At 43.5% G+C, this 20,485-nt stretch overlaps 1 protein-coding gene across 1 annotated transcript in view; it reads right to left on the bottom strand.

Moving 5' to 3' along the window:
• fkbp1ab (FKBP prolyl isomerase 1Ab) overlaps nt 1-20,485 on the bottom strand; it is a 31,655-nt gene that overhangs the window by 1,426 nt on the left and 9,744 nt on the right. Inside the window, exon 4 of the mRNA XM_034172126.1 lies at nt 12,124-12,282. Within this exon, the coding sequence (XP_034028017.1) occupies nt 12,154-12,282 (129 nt within the window). The 3' untranslated portion in view covers nt 12,124-12,153. The remainder of the gene's footprint in view (nt 1-12,123; nt 12,283-20,485) is intronic.

Here is a 20,485-nt window from a genome sequence, read left to right on the forward strand (position 1 = left end):
CCATCCTCTCTGAAGACTATATTCAATATCAGCATTTTCCTTTTACTGATAATTAGGTAAAAATACATTCTATGTTTGCTTGCAGAACTTGTAATTTCATACAGTGAAGCTTTGTGCCACTGGATGCTGCGTATATAAAATAATTATTTTGTAGCGGATTAATCATTTTTTCTCAGTTTGGCTGATGAAAACATCTCTAATCGCTTCTGGAATCAGAGGAATTTTCTAAGCTGCAGCTTTTTTTTCTCTCTCTCTCGTGCGCTTCATGATGTGGACAATGCATTTGGAATTGTCTAAAAGGTAATTATTTAGTTGCATTTTCATTCCTTCTTATGAGTATCTGTAAAATTATGTTTATGATAGATTTAACATCTCATCATCATCGTCATTCAGATGAGCTGTGCTGTGGTGCGCTGCGTTGACGCAATGACTCGCACCGACACTCAGTGTTTTTGAATTGTTTTCGCAATGTTCATGTGAAGTTCATATAATTAATGCATGCCAGAGATTTTAAACATTTCAAAATTTTCTTTGCACACTTGCATGAAGCCATGCATAGTTTACAATGAGTTTGCTCTCTGGCACAGCAGATTGCGTACCAGTGCACAGATCAAATTTGTGCAAGTTTCAAGGCACCTTTACTGTATGTTGTGATTTGGTGCTGTAAAAATCATTTGATTTTAAGTAAGTGATAACGACATAACTCTCCCGTGGACGGCACTCTGGTCCATCACTGGTCCAACCTCACAGAAAGGTTTAAAAAACCCAGTTTCACAGGGAAATTTCACATAAACAACTTCAGCTGACTCTCTGTTTACATCGTGTATCATGACAAAACATAAGTAGTACACAAAGCCTACACTCTAAAAACTGTTACTGTGTTCTACTCAATTTTTTTTTGGTGAAACATTTTTACACTTAAAAATATTGAGTAAATTAAAAAGCTGTGAAATCATTTAAATATACTTGATGATCTTGGTAACTCTAAGTACAACCCCAATGGATGTTGTGTGAAATGTAAATAAAAACAGAATACAATGATTTGCAAATCCTCTTCAACCTATATTCAACTGAATACACCACAAAGACAAGATATTTAATGTTCAAACTGATAAACTTTATTGTTTTTGTGCAAATATTTGATCATTTTGAAATGGATACCTGCAACACGTTTCAAAAAAGTTGGGACAAAAGACTGGGGAAGTTGACGAATGCTCACAGAACACCTGTTTGGAACATTCCACAGGTGAACAGCTTAACTGGAAACAGGTGAGTGTCATGACTGGGTCTAAAAGGAGCATCCCCAAAAGGCTCAGCCGTTCACAAGCAAAGATGGGGCGAGGATCACCACTTTGTAAATAACTGCATGAAAAAATAGTCCAAAGGTTTAAGAACAATGTTTGTCAATGTTCAATTGCAAGGAATTTAGGGATTCCATCATCTACAGTCTACATCTCAATCTACATATACATAATATAATCAGAAGATTTAGAGAATCTGGAGAACTTCCTACACGTAAGCAGCAAGGTCGAAAACCAACATTGAATGCCTGTGACCTTCGATCCCTCAGGCGTCACTGCATTAAAAACCAACATCACTGTGTAAAGGATCTTACCGCATGGGCTCAGGAACACTTCAGAAAACCATTGTCAGTTAACATAATTCGTTGCTACATCTACAAGTCCAAGTTAAAACTCTACCATGCAAAGCGAAAGCCATACATCAACAACATCCAGAAACCCCGACGCCTTCTCTGGCCCAAGTTCATTTGAAATGGACAGACGCAAAGTGGAAAAGTGTGCTGTAGTCTGATGAGTCCACATTTCAAATTGTTTTTGGAAATCATGGACGTTGTGTCCTCCAGACAAAAGGGAAAAAGACCATCCAGACTGTTACCAGCGCAAAGTTCAAAAGCCAGCATCTGTGATGGTATGGGGGTGTGTTGGTGCCCACGGCATGGGCAACTTACACATCTGTGATGGCACCATCAATGCTGAAAGGTACATCCAGGTTTTGGAGCAACACATGCTGCCATCCAAGCAACGTCTTTTCAGGGACGTCCCTGCTTATTTCAGCAAGACAATGCCAAGCCACATTCTGCATGTTACAACAGCGTGGCTTCGTAGTAAAAGAGTGCGGGTACTAGACTGGCCTTGGCCTGCCTGCAGTCCAGACCTGTCGCCCATTGAAAATGTGTGGCACATTATGAAGCGCAAAATACGACAACGGAGACCCCGGACTGTTGAACAACTGAAGACGTACATCAAGCAAGAATGGGAAAGAATTCCACCTACCACCTTCATTCCTTTCATTCCTGAGAACTTCGAAAGGCTCAACGTCCAGGGGCGCGGACTGCTGCTGACCCTGCGCTCACTGTTTGTTTCACTGTTTGTCTGTTAGCGTTATTAAATTTGTTTTAATGTATTTTTTTAAGCAGTTCATTGGTTTAATGTGGATGTGACCTGTCAGAACTTCACTGCACTTTGCACTTTGGACCTTATCGTCGCAATGAAAATCGCACTGCTGTGGATCATTTTCTGCCTATCAGCGTTTGCGCACGGGAGCTGCCTCACAAGCCGGCAAAGCTTCCTTACCTACACCAGAGAGCATCTTTTGTCACTTCGCTCACCTGGTGGGGTTCCTTCAGTTTGTCTACCTGCGGACTGTCAGGAAATCCGCCGGCCTCTTAAATGTCTGGGGAAGAGGAAAAAGCGTGGCTCCAGGGGAGGCGTGAGGCACCGACTCTGGAGACGCCGCAGCAGATTCCCGCTGCCTGTCATCACTCTGTCTAACGTCCGCTCGGTAAGCAATAAACTCGATGAACTTGTGCTGAGAGCCGAGCATGACAGTGAATTTAGACAGAGCAATCTTGTGTGTTTGACGGAAACATGGCTTAAAGATCATCACGATACACCAAGCCTGTCAGGCTACACCGCTGTCAGAGCGGACAGGGACGCGCGCACTGCGCACAAATCCATCGGAGGGGGTCTGTGTTTGTTTGTGGATAACAGCTGGGCCACTCAATACAGCATATGAGAGCAAGTATGCACACCTGACTATGAGATACCGACTGTATCTTTTAGACCCTTTTATCTTCCGCGGGAGTTCGGACAGATTACTGTCATTCTTGTATACGTGCCCGGTCCAGATGACGACGCAGCAGGAGAGAGAATAGCAGAGAGCTATAATAATGCACTCACCCGCTCTGCTGACCAGCTCGTTTTCATTCTGGGTGACTTTAACTCCTGCAGTCTGTCTGACCACCTGCCCACTCTACAGCAATATGTAGACTGTCCTACACGTCTGCATCGCACGCTTGACCGTTGCTATGGCAACATCCCAGAGGCTTATAAAGCAGTATGCAGACCGCCTCTTGGAAAATCTGACCACAATGTGATTCATCTTTTGCCTAAATACAAAGCTGTGGTCAAAAGAATTAAAACAGTTAATAAGCAGGTACAGGTGTGGTCCGAGGAACGCAAAGAGCAACTCAGAGACTGTTTTGATGAAACAAACTGGGACATTTTCTTTGAATCCTGTCTGGAATGAGACGAACTCACTGACACCATCACATCTTATATTAAGTTCTGTGAGGATAATGTGTCAGAGACTAAAACTGTGAAAATATTCCCAAATAACAAACCCTGGGTGTCCAAACAACTGAAAATCTGTCTTAATGAAAAGAAGGCAGCCTTCTGCTCTGGTAATGTGCAATTAATGCAGGAAAAAAGGAGACAGCTGAGAGGGAATATATTTAAGGAAAAAAACTGAGTACAAGAATAAAGTAGAAAGTAAATTTTTCAGTGGCAATATAAAACAAGCCTGGGAAGGTCTAAATACACTGATGGGCAAATCCAGTAACAAATGTGATGCTCTTGCAACCATTAATCAGTGTTTTGTTGATGAGTTAAACCGTTTCTTCTGTAGATTTGATAAAGTGGATGATAAACAGGAATGTGATGAGATCTGTAAAAATCTTCCTGCAGGAGTTCCCACAGCCATCACTGAGGATGCCGTGGCTAAAAGTCTTTCTAAACTGAAGTCAAACAAGGCCACTGGCCCAGATGGCCTGAAAGCCCGTCTACTCAAAGACTGTGCTCCTCAATTAAAAGGAGTCTTTTCCAGATTGTTTAATTCCCTTCTTGTCAAAGGAGTGCCCAAATCTTGGAAATTCTCCATAATAAGGCCTATACCAAAAAAGCCAGGGGCAAGCAAATCTGAAGATTTTCGGCCCATTGCCATAACCTCCATATTATGTAAAACTATGGAGAGAGTTTTAGTTGACGTCCTGACCACCACAGTGGTCAGTGAACTAGACCCTCTGCAGTTTGCCTATAAGAGGGACAGAGGTACTGATGATGCCGGATTGATCTTGCTGGACATGATCTCAAAGCAGCTTTCACTTGCTAAAGCATACGCTCGGGTTTTGTTTGTAGACTTCAGTGCAGCTTTTAATTCTATGAAATTACATATTCTTCTGAAAAGGCTGGCTGATTTAAATGTTGAAAAGGGCCTGATGCTCTGGATCAGAGACTTTCTGTCTTGTCGCCCTCAAAGAGTTTGTGCTAATAACATTCTGTCAGGAGAGCTCATCATAAGCACTGGCTGCCCACAGGGTAGCGTTCTTTAACCTCTACTCTTCTCTCTTTTTACAAATGAATTTGCAGTTAATGACACAAACTTTAAACTGATTAAATACGCGGATGACATGACCCTAGTCGGCCTGCTACAGAAGTGTGACTCCTCTGGTGAAGCCTCCTATCTCGCTCACACTAAGGCTCTTGAAGCTTGGTGTCTCGACAGCCAGCTGGAAATCAATGTGTCTAAGACAAAGGAGCTTGTTTTTCACACAAAGCAAGAACTGACCGTGCAGGCAGTTTCACTGAAACGGTTGAAACTTTTAAATATCTTGGTACAGTTCTTGATAGTCACTTGAGCTTCTTTGAAAACAGTGATTTTATCTTTAAGAAATGTTCACAGCGACTCAGTCTTCTCAGACGATTGAGTTGTCTTGGTGTTAATCCGCAGATTTTAGAGCTTGTGTATTCTGCACATATTGAGAGTATTTTAACATTTCATCTTTGTGTTTGGTTTGGTCACTTGAGTTGTAAATGTAAGGACAAATTAAATAGAATTGTAAAAATGGCTGGGAAAATTGTGGGAAAACCCCAGAAGACTCTGGCCCACATTTACACTGACAGGATGAGGAGGAAAGCTGAGAGAGTCCTGGCAGACAGCTCTCATCCTCTGTCCTGTCAGTTTGAGCTCTTGAAGTCTGGGAGGCACTACAGAGCTCCTCTGGCCAAAGGTTCTTTCAAAAAATCTTTTATACCAAATGCCGTCACCATAATGAACTCAAAAAAGTGACCACTCCACAAATTAAACCCGAACTGCTTTACTTCTGTTTTATTTGATTTTATTAGATCTCACTGTACGTTTTATTTATCTTACTAGGTCTTATTCTACTTCTTCCTTTACTTCCATGTATTTTATGTATCTTATTTTTGTATTATTCGTGTGTTTGTATGACTGTTTTATGACTGTTTTTCTGTCTTTTTTGTGCTGGTGAGCCGAAGACAATTTTCCACATCGGTGGACAATAAAGAATTATTCTATTCTATTCTACACAGCTTCAACTATTAATGTCCTCAGTTCCCAAATTCTTATTGAGTGTTGTTAGAAGGAAAGGTGATGTAACACAGTGGTAAACATACCACTGTCCCAGCTTTTTTGAAATGTGTAGCAGGCATCATTTCAAAATGAGCACATACGAGGGCTGTCCGTAAAGTATCGTACCTTTTTATTTTTTTCAAAAACTATATGGATTTCATTCATATGTTTTTACGTCAGACATGCTTGAACCCTCGTGCGCATGCGTGAGTTTTTCCACGCCTGTCGGTGACGTCATTCGCCTGTGAGCACTCCTTGTGGAAGGAGTGGTCCCGCCCCCTCGTCGGATTTTCATTGTCTGGAAATGGCGGAATGAAAAGGACTTTTTTTCCATCAGAATTTTTTCAGAAGCTGTTAGAGACTGGCACCTGGAAACCATTCAAAAAATTTATCTGGCTTTCAGTGAAAATTTTACGGGCTTCACAGAGAATAAGGACTTTAATTACAGGTTTAAGGACCCCTTTAAAGGACGGTCGGTGCGCCGCTCTGCGAGCTGCGACGATGCGGCACAAACCACTGGATCATTTCTAAGCTGATGGCTCTGTGGATACGAGACCGTCGTGTGCTCTTTCTCTGGTTATCACAAGACCTGGACATCAGCCATTTTCCGGCAGATTTCACTTTTAACAAGAGATTTTGTCATGGAAAGCCGCGCGGAGGCTTCGCGCTTCACGACCGATTCGCTGATGAAGCGAGACAAAGGAACACCTCCGTTTCGACGTGTTAGAGGACAAGTTGGGACATGTCTATCTCGGCTTTCAGTGCTTACCAGTCGAGTGAGTATAAAAGAACTTGTGGAGAGCTGGACATGTCCAAACTTGTCCTCTAACATGCCGAAACGGAGGTGTTCCTTTGTCTCGCTTCATCAGCGAATCGGTCGTGACGCGCGAATATAGTTTTTGAAAAAAATAAAAAGGTACGATACTTTACGGACAGACCTCGTATTTGCACAAAAACAATAAAGTTTATCAGTTTGAACATTAAATATCTTGTCTTTGTGGTGTATTCAATTGAATATAGGTTGAAGAGGATTTGCAAATCATTGTATTCTGTTTTTATTTACATTTTACACAACGTCCCAACTTCACTGGAATTGGGGTTGTAAAAATATTAAGTATATAAGTCCTTTCCAAATATTCTGAATGAAATTTACAAAACAAATTAAGTATATTTCAAAAAAATTATTTCTTAAGCAAATGCTAATTTAAAAAAGTCAAATAATAAATGTAAAGTTAATATAAAATGAACTGTTAAATTTTTAGGCATTTCATTTGGTATGTCCAACTCAAACAATCAGTTGTATCTATTTCAGAGATTTTATTAAGTCAGTATAGCTGTTTCTTACCGTGATATATCTATATATAAAGCCACTGAATTACTTTTTAGAGTGTGCATATCAGAAGACTATTTTGGTGGGGGGGGGGGGGGGGGGGGAGTTCTACAGCATCTTTAGCGGTGAACACCATCTTTGCACCAGAGGAGGAGCAATCGGAAAAACGTTGGAACCTCCAGGATGCTACGATCGACGACTGCAGTTGGGGGGGGGTGGAGAGAAGAGGTGAAGCATCTACTGGTATTTGAAAAAGGCAGAACGCTTGAGCTTCTCCCTTTTAAGTGGTGGAGGGTGCACTGCACCTGAACTGACCTCTCGCGCAATCATGCTCTAAATTTCTAGCGGGAGCCCTGGACTCATACCAATTTACAGCTGGGTGGACTGAGACAATGCTGATGTAGTGTCCTATCTGCGGACACAGACACACAGCTGAGAATCAGTCCCAGCTCTGACCAACCAAAATTTCAAATCTATTTTCTTAAAACAACAACAAGTAGACACAGAATCACCTACTTTTGTTCAGAAGACTTTTGTTGATTTTGGATTAAAGTCTTTCTCCCGAGTCGACCAAGCTGGTCACCATATCAGTGAAAAACAATCTGCAGAAAATTGGCTTTTACAGAATCAAATGTCTAACCTTGAGTCCCATAACATTTTGTCCACTGATTTCACAGATGTAGTGATTGGTGAGCAGGCCGTTGTGGGCTGCAGAGCCGCCCTTGACAAGTGAGGTGATTTTACTTTGCAGATGCACTGTAATTATCAGTAAATGACGTATTGATTTCCATTCATTTAACTTCAATAGCGTGAAGAGAGTGAGCAACTCCTTGCCTGATTACTTCTCTGTCACTTTACAAAGTTTTTACAAAGATTTATAATTCAGCTGCTTAACAAGAGCCTTTTATAAGTGAAAGAAACCCTTATATCCATAATATCATATTCTATATTTCCATATTTATGTAACAAGCCTAATTAGTACAACATAAGAACCTGTAAGTAAGATACTTCAATCACATGTGCAAGTAAATACTCCAGGGAGTGACAACCTCAGAGCCTTCATTAAATGTGACCATTATCTGCTGCACTTACATAAATAATAAAATGTCTAACACGAGTCGGCTCACTGAACTTCTGATAATCGTAGGTTAGCTGAGTTCATGGTCTGTGCTGGTGGAAAGTGACTACCCACCCGCTAGCATCTACTGATTTCCATTCATTTCACCCACACATTGGGAGCTGTTGTGTAATTTCCTACTTCTGAACTCAAAGAAAACTGAGATGATCATTATTGGTCCTGCCAGGCACAGACACTTTCATACTGTATGACTTTTGATCCAACATTGTCCTTTGAACTGTATATTAGAGAGGTGGCTAATGCTGCCCATTTTCACCTGCAAAACACTGCAGATATTACATGTCTTTTCCATGGCAGATGCTGCGACAGAGATTCATGTTATTGTATCCAACAGAATTGATTACTGTATTTTTTTTTTGGTGCACCACAAGAGTGTGCAATATCTACAGATGAGTCAGAATGCAGCTAATGCAGTTCTGACTAGATCGAGGAAGTCTGATTGGCCTCCCTTCTTTGGCTTCTTGGAAATGTGGGATCTGATTTTAATGTTCTGTTCTTACAAAATCATTAATGGTTGTGAACTCTCTTATCATAAGGAACTTGCCTTGTGTACCAACTATCTTTTTGTTTTTTTGCAGTGTCTTGGGATGCAGGCATAGTTTGTGTTCCAAGCTTTAACAAGAAGTCAGAACGCCAGAGTTTTAGAATATTGTGCTCCAATTTAGTGGAACAGACTGCCCACGGATGTTAGAAAGACCCCTATCAAGGTCAACCTCATACCATATTTGTTTTACACTGATTATATTTAGTATATAATTTAACTTCATTCGTTCATTCATTTTCAATACCTACTTACTCCAATTAATGGTCCCAGGGAGGGGCTAGAGCCTATCCCAGCAGTCATAGTGCAAGAGGTGGGGTACACTCTGGACAGGACACCAGACTATCGCAGGGTCACATATACATAGACAAACACAACCACACCTATGGTCAATCTTAAAGTTTCCATTTCACCTAACCTGCATGTCTCTGGAAGTGGGAGGAAGTCGGAGCACCTGGAGGGAACCCACAAGAACACGGGGAGAACATGCAAACTCCACACAGAAAGGCCCAGGTGGGAAGCGATCCCACAAGCTTCTTGCTGTGAGGCAACAGTGCTAACCACAAAGCCACCATGCCACTCATGATTTACTTTTTAATTTTGTTGGTCTGCATGTTGGGTTTATTTTTGTATTAGGTATTTAATCTGTTCTTATGGTTGTTACATTTTTCTATTTCTGTTTCAATCGCGTGTTTTGTTTTCACAATTACAGCATTTTGAGATTTGCTACCTGAAACTGCTTTATGAATAAGATTCTAATTATCAATTCTTCAACCCGTTTGAAGGACGTAATTAATCTCAATAAGTGACTCTTTAGCTCTTTTGTTTTCTTGTAAAATGGCTGTGACCAACATCTTTGCAAAGTGTCTTATTCTATTGCAATAACAAAATAAAAAAAAAAAAAATATATATATATTGTTGTATTATTATTAATAATAATAATAATAATAATAATAATAATAATAATAATAACAATTAGATGTGTAAAATAAACTGATATAAATCAAAAATCAATTTTAGATACAATTACATGGATACATGGACCCCTGAATCAATCTAAATGTACTACGTATTATCTGGTCAATGGTTCGATAGCATTATAAATGGTTGAGTTAAGCTTGTTTCACTTTTATTCCATGTCTTCAAACTTTTGTAAAAGTTAAAACGCTGGTCTGGGGCTCTTGTGAGGCTGGTCAAAGGAACATTAACTTTATGAAATTAAAACAAAATCAACATGTGTGATAGTGGTACAGTTTAATGGATAAATGTATCCATTTCCACCTTATGTTCAGTTCACAATTTGTTAATTACCATCACGCCTCTTCAGAATGGGAAACCTGTGCCATGCTATATGCTTATTCTAACAACAACTAGCTTCTTCCTCTGGGCTTCTTCTATGCTATGCTTTCTGCTACTGTATGTGGTGCTGCCCCCAGTGTGAACAGAGGCAGTGCCAATGTCCTGAACATACCAGTAAAAACCTGAAGGTTACGTGATTTTTCATGAAATATGTGACAGGTATGTGTTGTGTGTCGTCCTGGTACCTGCTCCTCTGCTCTCTCCCTCTCCCTCTCTCTCTCTCTTTCCAGGTGGCATTCCTTGTGGAGCTGATGAACACACCTGTCTGCAATCAACCTGCCGCCATATAAACCCTGGTTCAACAGCTCATCGGCGCCAGAAACTCAGTGTTCACTACCTGGTATCCTGAGCTCTCTATTTCTGAATAGAGCCTTTCTGTCTGTGTTCCGTCGCAGTGTCTTTTGACTCACTGTTTTGCAAACTGCATTTTTTTTCTGCGTTCTGACGCCTGGCATTTTTACAGCCATCTGTTCTGCATTGGTTACTGAGTGACTGTGAGCTGGTGCCCTCATGCTGTCTCTCCTCCTCTGCAGTGACACCACTCTCCGTCAGCTCCACATGGGGCCACCTGGACCATGAACTACCACCAACTCCTCTCCTTGGGTCTCCACCTGCACACCTGGTCTCATAAGGCTGCGGCTCCCTGTTCCACCGCAACGCGGGCTGGGCCTCCACTCTGCAGATCTCCATATCAATATACACTATTTCTGCAGCATTTGTCCCTGTACAATAACTCTGGTTTCCTTTCATCTATTCAGCCTCCCTGCTTTGGAGTTCTATCCTGGTTTTTGGGTCACAACCATAACTGTATGTGAAGGTAAACAATGCCACTTTTGGCTTATTCTAATGAGAAAATGAATGTCAGCACTAAATCAAGTATTATATTGTATCACACTAAATAAAATCAATCAATATGATGGGACGTTGGTGCAGTTTTGAAACTGTGACTTTTTAAAATCATGGTATACTTTGTATACTTGAAACTGGAAAGTGGCCCATGCCTAATCTTTCCTGAATCGTATCATAGCCCATGTAACTACATATGTTTATAAAGGAAAGACACCCCCCTAATAATGAAGATCTGATATGACCAATCTACCTCAATGACCAATCTACCTCTAAGGCCCACAGGGGAGTCAAATGACCCCAAGATCCCCTGTGGAGAGCTACTTCTGTTATGTAAACAAGGAAGTCTCAGAACACCTCAGGGGAGGGGCTGACTTGGCTAGCCACATTCTTGTGTTTGCATATTTGCTGTCTGTGTGCGCCTGCTTAGCTGAAAGGGCTGCTGATTTGTGCTTAGGTGGATAAATAACTTTACCCTGGGGGAGAGATGAAATTTTGTTTTCTGAATTGTATTGAAATGTACCAAAAAAACACACCAAAAGAAAACTTTGTTTTCTGGATTTTATTGAAATGTACCAAAATGTACCAAAAAACGCACCAAAAGAAAACTTTGTTTTCTGGATTTTATTGAAATGTACCAAAATGTACCAAAAAACACACCAAAAGAAAACTGTTTTCTGGATTTTATTGAAATGTACCAAAATGTACCAAAAAACACACCAAAAGAAAACTTTGTTTTCTGGATTTTATTGAAATGTACCAAAATGTACCAAAAACACACCAGAAAACCAAAATATATACAATAGGTACAGGTTACAGTCACTCACAATGACTAACAGTCCCCACACTGCCATGGAAGGTCTTTTCTGCATTTGCCACAAGTATACCTGTCGCATTTCAATACAATTCAGAAAACAAAATTTCATCTCTCCCCCAGGGTAAAGTTATTTATCCACCTAAGCACAAATCAGCAGCCCTTTCAGCTAAGCAGGCACACAGACAGCAAATATGCAAACACAAGAATGTGGCTAGCCAAGTCAACCCCTCCCCTGAGGTGTTCTGAGACTTCCTTGTTTACATAACAGAAGTAGCTCTCCACAGGGGATCTTGGGGTCATTTGACTCTCCGTGGGCTTTACAGGTAGAAGAGAAAAGCTTGGACCTCCCAGTGTTAAGGAGGTAAAACGTAAACACCAGCTTGCATGGTTTACCACATGTTAACTGGCTGAATATTACTTACACCAAACAAAACGTTGGCTGTGAATTTGTCTCATTCCAAACTGAGAAGCTCAACGTCAAAGATGAGGGTGGCGTTAGGGGGGATAACGCCTGGGTGGCCTTTCATACCATAGCCGTAGTCAGACGAGCAAGTCAGCTTGGCTCTCTGACCAACACTCATCTGGTGGAAGAAGAAAAAAGAACAGTGACAATAGGAGTCATGACACATGAAGTTGACTTCATGACGTAAATAAACTCTATGCAGTTGATGTTTGATGATAAACTCCAGTGAATTACACAGTGACAATGGTCCAATCACACTTTCTTATGTCTATGTTAACTTGAATGAGTGTGTCTCAGACATGATTGGGGTTCACCAAGACCCTCTAAGGTCTATCCATTTTACCAAATGGAGCACTGATTTTGTCTTGTAATTATTATCCCCTAGTAGCCATAGTTACAAGATACACCCTGGACAGGCCGGCAGTCCGTCATAGGGCTGGCACACATAGACAGACAAACTCATACACTCTCACCTACGGGCAATTTAGACTCACCAATTCACCCAGCCTACATCTTTGGAAGTGGGAGGAAGCTGGAACACCCAAGAGGGAACCCACACAAACATGATGAGAACACACAAACTCCTCAAAGAAAGGACCAGGTGGGAAGTGAGCCTGGGACCTTCTCATTGTGAGGCAACAGTGCTTACAAACTAAGCCACTGTGCTGCCCCAACCATGGTACACTTAAGGGGAAAAATTATGAATCACATAAAGTTGGCCCCAAGAAAGAATTGAATAATAAAAAAGTGCGATATTATTTCTCAAGATAATTTACTGTATAATGTGCTCTGCCATTTGTTCAGAACATATGAGGTTGCTCTAAATGCTGCAGGACAGAGCTGCATCCCTGCAATGTGAGTCACAGTAAACAGGGTTAAAAGGAACCTTGACAAATTTGACCAAAAAAAACCAAAAAACCAAAAAAAAACGCAGCAAAGTAATTTCTTTCTTATACTCCAAATTATTATTTTTTCTATCAAAGTCATGACTGCTGAAGCTATTTATAGTAAGGCTGGGTATCGATTCAAATTTCAAGAATTGATTCAATTCCGATTCTTAAGATTCAGAATAGATTATTTTGATTCAATTCAATCTGATCTGATACCGATTTGGATTACTGTTATTAAAACCATTTTTTTTTTTAGCTGTTACCTGATTGTCTAGTTATCAAATCAAATCAATTTCATTTATATAGCGCCAAATCACAACAAACAGTTGCCCCAAGGCGCTTCATATTGCAAGGCAAAGCCATATATAATAATTACAGAAAAACCCCAACTGTCAAAACGACCCCCTGTGAGCAAGCACTTGGCGACAGTGGGAAGGAAAAACTCCCTTTTAACAGGAAGAAACCTCCAGCAGAACCAGGCTCAGGGAGGGGCAGTCTTCTGCTGGGACTGGTTGGGACTGAGGGAGAGAACCAGGAAAAGTAGTAGTTATGCAAATAGTTATGCAACATATTAATACTACTTCACAAAATTTGGCCCTCAAAATGCAGGCAATAGTGTTTTCAGAGAGTTATATATTTTAAATTTTCTTGAGGATAATGGCCCCAGCCTCCCCTACAAAACTTGCGCATGCAGCACTTGCTATGCGGCATGCTGCTGCAGGAGAACGTGGTTATGACAAAAGTTTTCCTGCAGCTGGGGGAAAGTTCTCCTAAGTTCCCCTGCAACAGGAGAACATGGCTATGGGAAAAGTTCTCACACAGTCCACCCCAGAGAACCTTCATGCGCTGTCCCACAGAAATGGCACATTATAAGGAACAAGAAAAAAAAAACTACTGTGTAAATTATGAACGGTGGACGATTCTCTTTTCTTGTCCGCAACAACAGTCCTGGTAGTCATACCCCTGTCACACATAGCTGGAATCACGCAGAATGGCGTCAGAATGACATCCAAAAAGTGTCTGATTTCAGTACAAAACATTCTGACAGCCATCTGTGGAAATCCACACAGTTGATCAAAATTGGCCGGCGGCCCCAAGTGTGATGCAAATGTTCAAAACCTCTGCTGTCGAGATGGGACACCTATCCGACGGCGGTCTGTGTGCAATCTGAGGACCATCTGACCGCAGTTTACATATTCTGACGGCATCAAAACGACATCTGAAACGATCTGATCGTGGTTGATTGAGATCTGAGATCGATCGTCACAGCAAAGCCTGCTGACATGCTGTGCCACGTTTGTTCACCTCCACTGGACCCCGGCCAGGGAGGGTGAAGCAAATGTTGTTATGTAATAACATGTATGTGGCACTGTGCGCATGTCAGAGGCTGGGTGCAGTGCCAACAACGCAGCTGAACAGGATGTCACTGCTGTAACGCACGTATTATTACACGTTCACATCCTAAAGTCTGCAGCAGGTATGATGTGTTAATGTTTTGCCGGCTGTGCTGTGTGCGGGCAACGTCGATCAGATGACAAATACATAATCCACTTCTGGTATGAATAAATCCCATGTGAAGTGCCGTCCCACAAAGATAATCCAACTACAGCTGTGTTAAGATGTGTACCAAGTAAAATGACAACAAAAAAGAGTTTAAAAAAAGAGAAAAGAGAAAGTCCACTGGTTGCATCTGTAAGTTGCGCACATGTGGGAAGTTGGCGCACTGCCAGCAGCAGTTCAGCAGCATTAAGGAGTCCAGCCAGACAAATAACATCAAACAATGCAAGTAATCTAGCAATGCAAGTATACGAGGTCTATTAGAAAAGTATCCGACCTTATTATTTTTTTCAAAAACCATATGGATTTGAATCACGTGTGATTGCGTCAGCCAAGCTTGAACCTTCGTGCGCATGTGTGAGTTTATTCACGCCTGTCGGTTGCATCATTCGCCTGTGAGCAGGCTTTGAGTGAGGAGTGGTCCACCCCTCTCGTCGTTTTTTTCATTGTTTAGGAATGGCTCAGAGACTGCCGCTTTGCTTGATCAAAATTTTTTCAGAAACTGTGAGGGACATCAAAGTGGACACCATTCAAGAAATTAAGATGGTTTTTGGTGAAAATTTTATGGGCTTCAAAGAGATTACGGAGTGTTACTGTCGCTTTAAGGACGGCCCAGAGCGACTGGTGGTGCGCTGCGCTCCGAAGCCGCCATCGACAGGCTGAGCGACCATTTCATTTCTAAACGGATGGCTGTATGGATCTGTGACCATCGTGTGCAATTTCTCTGGTTATCACAAGAGCTGGACATCAACCATTTTCCGGCAGATTTCACTTTTAACAAGAGATTTTGTCATGGAAAGCCGAGCGGAGGCTTCGCGCGTCACGATGGATTCGTGGAGCGAGACAAAACCGCCTCCTTTTTGGTCTCACAGGACGGCTTTGAGATGGCGTTCAGACAGCTGGCGTTCAGACAGCTGTCGGTGGTTTTTCCATTGAGTGATTATCTGAGAAATTGTGGATGTGCCTGGACATGCCAGGACATGTCCTGTGAGGCTTCATCACGGCGTTGCTTTGCGCCATGCAGCACCGCCGCGACGCGTGAAGCCTCCGCTCCTCTTTCCATGACAAAAACTCCTGTAACAATGGAATGTGCAGTTCATTTCCAAACTGGATGCTGTGTTTTATCCGGGATGTCATCTGGCTAGCACAGGAATTGTGAAAAGACGTGGACATCAGCACTTTTCAGCACATTGAGACAGACGTGCGGAGGAATTATGCGCGTCGCGGCGGTGTCGCATGGCGCAAAGCAACGCCATGATGAAGCCTCACAGGACATGTTCTGGCATGTCCAGGCACATCCACAATTTCTCGGATAATCACTCGATGGAAAAACCACCGACAGCTGTCTGAACGCCATCTCAAAGCCGTCCTGTGAGACCAAAATGGAGGTGGTTTTGTCTCGCTCCAGTAGCGAATCTATCGTGACGCGCGAAGCCTCCGCTCGGCTTTCCATGACAAAATCTCTTGTTAAAAGTGAAATCTGCCGTAAAATGGTTGATGTCCAGCTCTTGTGATAACCAGAGAAATTGCACACGATGGTCACGGATCCATACAGCCATCCGTTTAGAAATGAAATGGTCGCTCAGCCTGTCGATGGCGGCTTCGGAGCGCGGCGTACCACCAGTCGCTCTGGGCCGTCCTTAAAGCGACAGTAACACTCCGTAATCTCTTTGAAGCCCATAAAATTTTCACCAAAAACCATCTGAATTTCTCGAATGGTGTCCACTTTGATGTCCCTCACAGTTTCTGAAAAAATTTTGATCAAGCAAAGCGGCAGTCTCTGAGCCATTCCTAAACAATGAAAAAACAACGAGAGGGGTGGACCACTCCTCACTCAAAGCCTGCTCACAGGCGAATGACGCAACTGACAGGCGTGAAAAAACTCACGCATGCGCACGAAGGTTCAAGCTTGGCTGACACAATCACACGTGATTCAAATCCATATGGTTTTTGAAAAAAATAATAAGGTCGGATACTTTTCTAATAGACCTCATATACTGACCGGACTATACAACAGCAGATGATCATTGACAGTTGTCAACTTGTTTGTGCGCTCTCTGGATGGACAGCTCCTGTGCTCGCGCATGCACGCATGTGCGCCCCACATGCACACGCGGAGTGGCTGGCACAGTGTTTATGAAGACACATTCACGCAGCTGACCAAACATTTCAGCCACACACTTGTACACTGCTTTGATCACCCGTTGTACACACGCACCGCGTGCGCACGCGTGTAGCGGCTCAGTCAGCCATTGTGAACACACGTGCACAGCTGAGTGGACACTTCATCTGTCCACACACTCGCATGCTGTTTGGTTCGCCTGTTCTACGCACGTACCTGCACGCACTCCGTCATGTGCAGTCCAGTCTCACCTTTTGTTTGTGCTTCCCGTCACGAAAGGAGTCAAATTTTCATCACGTTTTTTTTAACTCACTATTACTAACCCTACTCCTACCCCCAACCCTAACCTTAACCATAACCTAACCCTACTCCTTCCCCCAACCCTAAACATAACCATTTTAATTTCATTCAGCCATCACGGAATGAATTAGAATGAATTTATGCTGCCGTGACGAAAATGAGGCGCTTTCTGTGGTGTGTTGGGGGGTTTGGCTGGATGTTTTTGTGTTGTTTTCTTTTCTTTGCTCTCCAGGTGGCATGCAAACTGGTTTTTGTCTGTGGAGAAGGTGCTGTCAGAAGAGTCCTTCACCCTCATCAGCATTATTAGCTGCACCTGTGGAGGATGTTCATGTGCAGGCCTACTGACTCGCAGCACCTGTGGATGATGCTCACGTGTAAACTTAAAGACTTTCAACTGAAGCAGATAATGAGATGGCGTTCTGCATTTAAGCCATGAGTGGTTCAAGCAGAATTGCCGGGAACTCGACCTTGTGACGTTTGTTTGTGAGACGCTGAGGACCGCGCCAGGGTTTGACACATCGTGCCTGTGAAGGAGGACGGGTGAGGGACACATGCTGTCAGCACACATCAGAGGTGATTATTGTCTGAATGATCGTTAATAGTAATTTGGCATTCTGTTACGCAGTATATTTGAACATTGATGAGAATTGTGCAGTTTGCTTCTCACTGCCGTGGCGTACGGACTGATGATCCTCCACCTGTTGTGAGAAGCTGCTCATTTACATAAAGCTTAAATTCAGACCTGAATGTGTTGCTGATAGTGTGTGCCTCTGAAGGATATTTGCTGTAGCTCTGTTGACTTACCTCACCTTTTCCATCCTTCACAGAGTCAGTTTGTCGTGTCCACCTGGGGGGTGTTTGGCGGTGAATCTGAGTCCAGAAGCGCTGAGGCTTCGATCCTTTTGGGCGCTGGAGAGCGTGCCGTCCTTCACTCCGCCAGACAAACCAAATATTTATGTTGTACACTAATTATTGCACTGGAGGGGAAATAAAATCGTTTTGTTTGTGGAACCACTTTCTGGTTATTTAGCGCTGGGTTCGGTCAGACGTTGGTCCGCTCCTCAACCTGCATCTGCACATAACAGTAGTTCCCAGCCATTCCAAAATGGACCCAGCGGCAGAAGCGGTTCCATTTGCTGAAAGAGTTCAAGAACACTTGGAGAAAATATGGGAGCAATTACAGCATCTCGCAAACCAAATTAAACAAACAGATGCCCGCGTTACGGAGCTTGCAGCGCAAGCCGTTCCGCTTCCTGCTGCTCCAGCTGCGGCACCATCGATACCGGTGCAGATAACTCCGTCACCCAGAGATTCGGCTTCCGAACCAATCATTTGTCATCCGGAGCCTTATGCGGGAAACGTTGAAGCCTGTGCTCCATTTTTGATGCAATGTTCTCTGCTTTTTGCTCAGCGACCGGCTTCCTTCTCTTCTGATGGTAGCCGTGTCTCATATGTGACAAATGTGCTCCGAGGTGACGCCTTAGCTTGGGTCACTGCGTTGTGGAGTAATAACTCTCCATTGTTAGGATCCTTTAAGGATTTCTCCCGGGAGTTCCGCTTGGTTTTGGACCATCCGGTGAAAACAAATACCGTTGCCCAATGGTTGCTGAATCTCAGGCAGGGGAGGCGGAGTGTGGCGGATTATTCCGTGGATTTCCGAATTTTTTCTGCTCAGTCCGGTTGGAATTCCGCAGCTTTAAGAGGAGTGTTTGTGGATGGTTTGAACGATTCATTAAAAGACGAGCTAGCAGTCCGTGACAAACCAAAAGATTTAGATGAACTAATATCTTTGGTTATTCGTCTAGATGATCGGATGAAGGAGCGTGGACGCGAGAGAGGGCAGACATCAGAGCGGGTTTTTTTCGTCTCAGGGCTTTCCCCGACACAGATCTGGGCTGCCTCTTCTTTGCCCCACTGAGACTCCTCCGACGGGACCTCTGGCTCCTCTTGCGGATGAGCCCATGCAGCTCGGACGAGCTGAAGCCGCCGTATTGCCCCGGTCACATAAGCGTCAAGAAAGATAGTGATGACGTATCTCCAGGTGTTCTGGGACAGGCATAATAATGGACACAAAAAAAACAAAAAACAAAAAAAAACCTTTGGTTGTTTAGTTATTTGGGCTATTTCTGTTTTTTTTTTGTAAGGGGTTATAAATTGTTTGGGGATTTAGAGGCGGTTCTGGTGGAGTGAACGACTGGCAGTTCGGAGCTCGGCTGGACTCAGGTAATCGTTTGTTTTCATTATTTGGACTTAAGTATTTTCTGTTTGAGGATTGGGTCGTTTTGTTTTGTTGTTTTTTATTTCCCTGCTTCCCTAACCCCAACCTCACATTGCTCTGAGACCGTTTGTCTTTTGGGTTGTGGGGTGGTGTAGGTTGGTTACGCTGAGCGTATCTCAGAAAACCTCTGCACCTAGGGGGGGTTGTCAGGGGCGTTTTTTTGGGTTTGGTTAGGGCCCGGTTCCTCTCCAGCCCTGGTGGGCCTTTGACCGTTCGTCATTGGTGTTATCGGGGTGTGGTGCAGTGGGAACATACCTCAGTCGGAGTGGTGGGCCGATCTGTTGCCGTTCACCATTTCGGTAGTTCCACCTCTCCCGATAGGCTGGTGGTATGGTCGGGTTGGGGCACCGGACGTCTTTCTGGTTTTCCGCTGCGCTTCGGGGATGGCACCGGGTTAGTTTTTCCTGTTTCCTTCCCCAGCCTAGTAGTTTTGTGCCATTCGCCAAAATTGGGCTAACGATAGGCTCTGGGAGTGATCTGGGGTCTTTCGGGGTGCTGGGGGGGGTAACAGGGTTTGACAGTTGTTTTATTTTGCCCCCGGGGTGTTTTAATGAAGTCCGCCGGGGGTTGGATTTTTGTGTTGTTATGTTTCCTTCCAGGTTCCACCTCCAGGGTCGATGGGATGGTCCTCTGGGGGGGAATTGATTGTGGGGCCGATTAACCAAGTGTGGCCGGGTCTGGGGTTCCTGGGTTGTGGGGAGGGTACCTCCTGGGGTTGATGGTACGGTCCTCTGGGGGGCGCTGTTACTCCGTGTAAACCTGGGGACCTCTGTAAGATTCCAGTTTTGGTTGTCTCTCCTGGAACTGGCGGTAAAGGTCTTCTTGGGGGGGGGGCTCTGCATATCATTCTGGGGGGGGTTGTTTGTTAATTTTCTTTGTGAATTTATGTTTGTATTGTGTTGTTGGGGCTGTGTTGGGTTATTGCATTTGGGAGTTTTTCTTTTCTTCCCGGGGTTGGATGGGACGGTCCCCTGGGGAGGGTTTGGGTGGGTTTTGTGTTTTTCTTCTATGTTGGGTTGTATATGGGACTTTTTTGGGGTTTTTGTTGATGCCAGCCGGCCTTCCAGCTGCGGTGCCCTGTCCTGCTGTCTGCTTTCTGTCATGGACCCCGGAGGGAGGTGTTGTTCTCGGGCCTGGTCTGTTCGGTCGCCGGGAGGCTTCCCGTTGATGGCGG

Source organism: Thalassophryne amazonica, chromosome 6 (genome assembly GCF_902500255.1).
Source record: "Thalassophryne amazonica chromosome 6, fThaAma1.1, whole genome shotgun sequence".
In the NCBI taxonomy this organism is placed as follows: Eukaryota; Metazoa; Chordata; class Actinopteri; order Batrachoidiformes; family Batrachoididae; genus Thalassophryne; species Thalassophryne amazonica.